Here is an 8,362-nt window from a genome sequence, read left to right as displayed (position 1 = left end):
GGAGGGAGGAAGCAAGGGAGGGAGGGAGGGAAGGAGGGAGGGAGGAAGGAAGGAAAGTGTGTTTTCTGGGCTAATCCCAGGGCACAGTACCTCACACGGGGAGGAGCTACACCCTGCATCAAGTCACAGATTTTCAGGGGCAAGGACACATGTATCTCACACAGATTAAGCCATACTGTACATACTTTTAAAATAACATTTTCATTAGTTTTTACATAATGCCAGAGTGACTGGCATACTTCTATGACTACACAGAAAAGCAGACGATTAAAATTCTGAGGAAAACAGTAACAGGATGCGTCGGATGATTCCTTGCCGCAGAGTCCAGATCCTGGTAATGCGATTTTCCGTAATGGCGTTATTCAATTACATAATAACTATGACAGGTTCTTTCAAAAAAACAGATTATCTTTGAATGAACAGTACCATTGTCACTGGAGAGCAAAGTCGACCCACATGACTCTTCACAATACCTGACCCGACAAACGCACTTAGCAGGCAAAGGCTTTCTTTTGAAACATAGTAATTGTCAACTTGAAATATGCCCAGTCCCTCGTATGCCATTACCGACAGGCACAGGGAAGAGATTTGCGTGTTCCTACCCACAGCTGGACCCAAAAGAGCCCCCCACAAGACTCCAAGAAGTCACTGCCATTTCTCTCTCCTCCTCTTTTAATAACTCACTCAATGGCTTGGCTAAACGGAGGTTAAATTGAGGAGTTCAGAGATGCTGCAGAATTAAGGCAGTATTTCATTTAATGAGGACAGTCCCCTCTTGTAGATTCCTCTAAAATAAACAGTTTGAAGGATTGTCACTTCTGTGTGGAGAAATAAAAATGATGAAAATAGTGATTACAGAGGACATTTGAAAGAGTTATGTGTTTTTGGCTTTGGTACTTAAAATCTCAGTTTTCACATATGATCTCAAATGTTCCCTGGAATATTACTGAAAAAAGAAAAAAAAAAAAGAAAACCATGAGTTTGACCAGATAACGAAAACCACAGGCATAGTCCTGAATGCCAACATGTACCTGGTGGTCAGCTGCTCATCCTGTACCCTTCCCACACCAACCACGGTATTCGGTCAGATGAGACAAATCTGTTTGAACAAAGCTGTGCTCCTGCTCCTGATTTCAGCCAGCAAACTTTCCCCTAGAGAGCCTAGTGTTTCCCAGCAAAATATGAAACACAGAGAAGCTACTCAGTGCGAAATCACAACGGCGTTTCAAAGTAGAAACACCGACAACCGTAGGACGTGCTTGTCTGAAGACTGAGTTCTGGCTAAGGTCTTCCTTTGCTCTAGAAACTCAACACCCAAAGTGGGCTCATTGTAAAGCTACAGTATATAGAGTTTAGCAGTGAGCTGTCTTTAATTTACAGCACAGCTCCATAATGCTTTTAGGCCATAAAAATGACAGTGTTTTTCCACCAAAGGCTGTTCTTCCTTTTAAAATCAGCACCAGGAAGAAAGCGGCACCAGCGGTGTGCTCTACGAGGGCACAGTTCGATTTGACAAGCCAAAAACACTGCATCTGTGGCTTATTCCGTGCTGGTTATCACGAGCTTTCTAGGCAGGAGCTAGGTCATCCTTCGATTAGGATTTCATACGACCCACAACTGTTCACAAAATCTACCCAGTGGGCCAAAAAAAAAAAAAAAAAATCAGCATTGCCAATGTAGTGGGTGACACTCAAGGTTTTATAAAATCTATAATCCCTATTTTAATACTTAATATTGATTAATGCTTAGTACCATAATATTGGCAAAGCTATAAAATTTTATCCTTAAAGGAACGTTACTTTTAAAAATCTTGTGATAAAGTTTCCTTGTTTGTATGTATGTGATAAAAAAAATCTTCCTTTCTAACCGAACTGTAATTTAAAACTAAAGATCCCAATGCTCGTAGCTGGACTGTAATACTCAAGCTGGTCAGGGCAAGATCCCAATGCCCATAGCTGGGCTGTAACACTCAAGCTGGTCAGGGCAACTCACATATACACACATGTAATGTTTTGTTAACTGAACAAACAACAAGAATTGTTGTGCGTGCACATAGCCCCAAATTTGAAAGGAGTACTTAACAAACACATTATTCTTACAGGGTTGATTTTCCTTTGGTGTTAAAACTCTGTGGTTGTATCACTGACAGTTAAGACAAGCCCACATTTGAAATACTTGATCATGACAGGTTAAAAGTTGCCCACAAAATGTCTCATGTGTCAAAGGCATGGGAACAAGGCACCGAGCTCTGTGTGTGTGTGTGTGTGTGTGTGTGTGTGTGTGGTGTATCCTAGGGATGGACTGCATATTTATTACAAGTTTTGGAGTTTCTTTAGAGCAAGCAGACGTCAGATTTTGTAAACAATTTGTACACAACATATACAAATGCCTAGTGCTCAGAAAGGCTTCATGATGAAAATCGGTATTTCAGAGGAGAGTTAAAAAGGGCCACTTCATGAGTGAATAATTGCTGTGCATTTCTTCTCACAATCCCTTCGTTTACTAGAAAGGCTGTGGCAACCTAACACCTGTGCAATGCTGTTTTCTAGATCAGATCATTCACGAAGCATTGAAGTCCATCACCACTGCGGAAACAGTGTCCTTAAAATTCTGCTGAGGGTCTTTTGTTGAAACTCGTTTAGTCTCTTAGAAAAATGAATACATTTACCAGGAAGATCTCTCTTGGATTTGATGGGTGCTAACTTCCACCTGACCACTTCCACAGCATATTTCCCACCATGGTGTTTATCCAGTACTTGTTAATAGATGAGACTTCTCACGACATAGAATTTTGGCTTTTCGCATGTGGATTTTATAACGGCAGACATTGTATGACATGGTGGGCCTCTTTCCTTTCTCTTTGCCGCACCTTGGTCTGAGGGAGACAGAAGGGGCCCAACTGAAGACACTAAGATCTGCAGTGGTCCAGGGGAGTGGCAGAGACCCCAGGCCAGGGTTTCACTCAAAACAGCCACACTCCACGGCTCTCAGAGTCTGACCCCACAGGCACCTCCTGCAATGGGTTACAGGACCCCAGAGAGCTGCACGCTGGGGAGCACCCAGCAGAGGGTACATGAACGTTTTCTCATAGCATACCATCAACATCAATTAAAGTGCACAAAGACACTGAGCTAAAAATCAAAAATACAGAAAAAAACATGGCTTTGGGCCTCCAGCCCTCAGCTCAGAGGAAACAGCCAGCCAGCCTGGAAAGTTCCCAGCTACTTGCTCTGTGCAGATGGGCTCTCAGGTTCATTGTTGGCTTTCGACCTCTGGGTCTGGGCCGTGGCCGTTTCCCCTTGCTCAATGACCTCGGTGATAATATCGTCAGTATTGATCCCAAAGTGCTGTTTTAATTTGTTGAGCTCAAAGTCATGGATAATTTTGATAGTCATTAACTTTTCTCGTTTGATTTTCTCCAAGACATCTTTTGGAACATCCGGTATCATCCAGGCCAAGAGAAATTTAAACAGAAACACGATATGCTAAAGAAAAAAAAGGGGGGGGGGACAAGAGATACACCGTTAGAATTCTCAGGTTCAACAGGAGTGCCTCCGGAATCGTCTCATGAGGTTGATGAACTGCTGGACTCAGGGAGAACAAGGGTAACCAAAAAGACAGACATATGCACATACCGCTATTCAACAGATGTGTATTTAGATGTGTAACTGGGGAAATAAAACACGCCTATTGGAAACACTATCTCTGCTTCCCCCTTAAAACCTAATAATTTGTAAAATTATTAGCCTTCAGCAAGAAAAGCTGATTCTCGTTTGATTTTCTCCAAGACATCTTTTGGAACATCCGGTTTCATCCAGGCCAAGAGAAATTTAAACAGAAACACGATATGCTAAAGAAAAAAAAGGGGGGGGGAATCAAGAGATACCGTTAGAATTCTCAGGTTCAACAGGAGTGCCTCCGGAATCGTCTCATGAGGTTGATGAACTGCTGGACTCAGGGAGAACAAGGGTAACCAAAAAGACAGACATATGCACATACCGCTATTCAACAGATGTGTATTTAGATGTGTAACTGGGGAAATAAAACACGCCTATTGGAAACACTATCTCTGCTTCCCCCTTAAAACCTAATAATTTGTAAAATTATTAGCCTTCAGCAAGAAAAGCTGATACCCAGCTATGCAATTAGCGACTTGGTGTGGATAACAGAAAACAGAAAGACACAAGCAACTTTGGTTTAGATTCTTAGAAAGTTTTCAGGAAGGTGGCAAGGTCGTTAGACATTAGTGTGCCATAGACTGGAAAACAAGGGTATCCATTTGAGATCTGCCCAAGGAATGGGAGAGCCTCCGGTGCCTTCCTGTGTGTTTCTAAGTTTTTCTCCCACTGCAGGCCACCCAGGAAGTAGGTGAACAGTTTGTTTTTATATCAGGGAGCTAAATACATGGGGAGGGAGTGTGGCTCACCCTAAAACTGGAGGTCTAGGAAAGGTGAAATTCAGAATGTTGAATTGATTCGGGAAAGAGAGGAAACTGCAGGGACACAGAAAGGGAAGGGAGTCCATTCCCCCGCCGGAGTCTGGCTGAACCCTTTGGCCGACTGGATAAAAGGAACCCAGCACATTAAACAACCGCTTAACCCTTTGCTTCCTTGCCAGCTATAAACCTAGTTTAGGAATCCTAGAGAACTCTTGCCTGCCCCTAGAGACTTCTGGTTTTATCCTAGCATTTTAGAACCCTAGGGAGCTCCTAAGAGCATCCTGTATGCTTATCAAAGGGAATTAAAAGAAAAAAAAGCTTCTTGGCAGCCTTTTGAGATTTAACTTGAGGGTCTCAAGATGGCACATGCAGCTAAGGTAAGTCACTCAATTCGGAACTCATGCCCAATCCTGGGTATCTTATTCTTTCTTTAAGCATCTCTCTTTCCCCTAACTTCTGTGCTTAAAATGTATGCCTACAATGTCTTTTAATAAAATGAAACTGTCCCTTGAGAAGCTCATACCTGTGCTCTTGTGTGTGCTTTGATGCCTTCTTGAGTGCTTTTCTATTTAAAATAATTCTCTCTCTCCTCTCTCTCTCTCCTCTCTCCTCTCTCTCTCCTCTCTCTCCTCTCTGTCTCTCCTCTCTCTCTCTCTCTCTCTCTCTCTCTCTCAGTGTGTGTGTGTGTGTGTGTGTGTGTGTGTGTGTATGTGTGTGTATATGTAGGTCAGTGAACAGCTTTTGGGATTCCGTTTTCTCTTACCATGTGGGTTCCTCTGGAGACCCCACTGGGATGTCAGGCTTGGAGGCAGGCACCCAGACCTACCAAACCATCTCGCTAGCCCATTCTTTCTACATTTAACAAAACCCAGCACTGCTTCATACAGGCTTGGCCTGGAATTCTTTTCTGAGCTGCCCCTTAGGAACTTCAGACTGAACCTTGGTGAATCTCCAGTGAAAGGTGAGTTGGCTGCCTCTGCACATTAAGTTTATCATCTGACCCTTTTATCACTATCAAGTATGAGCAGAGCTAACGTGCAATAAAACCTCCAGCTGAAGAAGAGAACCAAAGGTAGACTGGAGAGCAAAGAGAAGAGTCATCAGAGGCCAAGACAGGACCACAGAGACACAGCAAAGAAAAACTGTTGAAGAAATCACAGAAGAAAACATGATCATCAGGCTTCATGACAGACAGAAGCTGCAGCAGAGACAGAACAGACAGACGGAAGCATCTGCCGAGGACACAGGCAGGCACATTTCCTGAGTTTGAAGGGCATCCTTTCAGATCTACAGGGCTCAGTCAGTGTCTCCAAGGATTATGCTGTCCAAGAGCCAGCAACTTTCTTTTGAGTTTCCATGAACGTGGAGCTGGTGAGACAGTCCTCACAGTACCTGCTCTGTCCCCCATCCTTCATTTGTCTTGTGCTGAGTCTTTTAAAACTTCTTTAGCCCACCGAGAAAGACTATGATGCTGGACCCCAGTCAATGGGACGAAGGCACTGTTCTCTTATTAGGATAAAACCTCAGATTTCCTCCTTGCTAGCCAAATAAGCCACACTGGAAATTAGGGGATCTGAGTGCAATTCTTAATTAGAGCTGAATAAAAGTAAATCAATGTCTTAAAATTCTTCAAGAATGCCCAATGAAGTTGGTTAAAAATTTTGTGGAGGAACTGGAGAGATAGCTCAGAGGTTAAGAGCACTGACTGCTCTTGCAGAGGATGCGGGTTTGATTCCCAGCACCCACATGGTGGCTACGAACCATCCTTAACTCCAGTTCCAAGGGAATCTGATGCCCTCTTCTGACCTCCGTTTCTGTTGCATGACACAGGTGCACTTACATACATGCAGACAATACACTTATATATATAAAACAAAGTTAAAATAATAAATGTTTGTGAAATCAACATCAAAAATTTAATTCTATCACAAATGAACAATATTTGTAAGGAAATGTTCAATATTCAGGAATTGAACATGGACCACCTGCAGATTTTCCTCAGAGCACTACTGAAAGATGAACTTTACGAAGGGTTTGGAGCAGTTTCCTGGGTGGAAAAATGAGCTAGACCTCCTTCTGAAACATGTTCAATGAATGTGTAATAAGGGCATAAAAAATGTAAGAACTATTATGGATGAGGGTAGAGAGAGGGAGCGAGACAGAGAGACAAAGAAACAGACAGAGGCTAAAGGCAACCAGGGAAAAGTTTCCAGAGTGTCATACAGGATGCAAACATTACTGATAATTATAAAGCCATAATATAGAAACACTGCCTCTCAATGCTCATCAGAACTCTCTTACTTGAAACTCTAATGAATGTATTATTTTAGAGTAATTAAATACCAAAAATACATAGGTTAGTGTGGTAACCATGGATGAGGGAACCTGAGGTACTCCCTTCAGGATTTCTGCAGCAAAGTTCATAAGCAGTCACCCTGAAGGGATAAAGGATCTCTACTGAGAGCCTGAAGCTATGTCAGATGAAGTAGAAATGCCTAACACACCTTCAAATCACTGTTTTTGAGATTTCGGATCTCAGAATAAGAAATCATAGAACTGTGTAAATGACAGTATCTATTGTAATTATTGTGAGATGGAGGAGGAAGATGATGTCTGTATATTTAGACAGTGTCCTGTGTGCTGGGTACACATGACATGTCACATTAGGAAGTCAACAACTGCTACCTAAAACTAAAATCTAAAGTACAAGCTGCACTGGGCTATTGCTTTGCTGGAGGCAAACTGTTAGGAAAAATGCACCCACATGGCAGCTAACAATTGTCCATAACTCCAGTCCCAGGGGATCCGACAGCCTCTTCTGACCTCCAAGGGCATTGCACAACACAGGTGCACTTACCTACATGCAGGCAATACACACGTACACATAAAATAAAATAAGTAAATTTTTTTAAAAAATTGAAATGCTTGAACATTAGGATTTGAGGTTAGAAAAAAATGAGGCCGCTGTCTTTGCTAGTCATGTGGAACTATTTGCCTTTTAAAGTCCTATTCATAGTCTAGACAATAATAGTAACAGAGTCCAAGTAACTGAACAGCACATGCTGACGCGGTGACCGTGTTGTGCCTGGGCACTCCTGCGGGGGTGGGGGGCATGTTTTCTTTATGTTTCTTTCTCTGTTTAATGATTCGTTCCCACCCCTCTGGGGTGCTTATCTTTTCTTACATGCCTTCTCTCCTAATTATCCCAGACATCACACAGGGGAGAAGCACCCTGAGGAGGCAGGGCACAGGGTGTCTTCCTGGGACTGATGCACAGCTCTAGCTTTGTGTGTCAACGATAAACAATTAAGGCTGGTTTACCAGACTGTTAAGGCTGAGCTGGGCCTCTGCAATGAGAATGAAGCCGTTATTCTGAAGTTTGCCTTCTTCTGACCTCAGGGAGAGAGGCCGTGTTCTTCTCTTCCTTTTCTGTTGTCATGGTGACTTTAACAACCACAAAAAAACAAAAAAGCCATAGACCACATCTTAAGTTGCTTCTAGGTGTATGAAAAATTTATGATTCCTTCAAAGGAAGTATTGAGATGATGCTAGCTTTCTGAAGAGCAGGTGGCCCTACAGACACCAGCAGGTGGAGAAGAGAGAAAAACTGGACAGGGCTGAGAACTTACTTCCATAACGATGATGAAGGTCATCTTGGCAGCAAGGACGTGCCAGAACTGCATGTTATGAACATATTTGCTTTCATGATCAGGAGGGTTTCTGTAATCCCTGTACCTAAAAAAATGAATATAAATGTGTGGTGGATACATACATGCATACATGCATACATACATGCACACATAGATGGACAGATCAATAGATATAGATAATAGAAAGATAAATAGGTAAATAGATGGATCAATATAGATGATAGATAGATAGATAGATAGATGATAGATAGATAGATGATAGATAGATAGATGA

General features: G+C 42.4%; 1 protein-coding gene across 1 annotated transcript in view; it reads right to left on the bottom strand.

Moving 5' to 3' along the window:
• Positions 1 to 182: 182 nt before the first annotated feature.
• The window catches only part of Ano5 (anoctamin 5), a gene marked incomplete in the record, with an annotated part of 83,656 nt that continues 75,476 nt past the window's right edge, over positions 183 to 8,362 (bottom strand). The window contains 2 exon segments of the mRNA XM_008833703.3: positions 183 to 3,485; positions 8,068 to 8,173. Of these exon segments, the coding sequence (XP_008831925.2) occupies positions 3,222 to 3,485; positions 8,068 to 8,173 (370 nt within the window).

The sequence above is a fragment of the Nannospalax galili genome, unplaced genomic scaffold (genome assembly GCF_000622305.1).
Source record: "Nannospalax galili isolate Female #2095 unplaced genomic scaffold, S.galili_v1.0 scaffold1257, whole genome shotgun sequence".
In the NCBI taxonomy this organism is placed as follows: domain Eukaryota; kingdom Metazoa; phylum Chordata; class Mammalia; order Rodentia; family Spalacidae; genus Nannospalax; species Nannospalax galili.
This window is presented reverse-complemented; position numbering and strand designations above follow the sequence as displayed.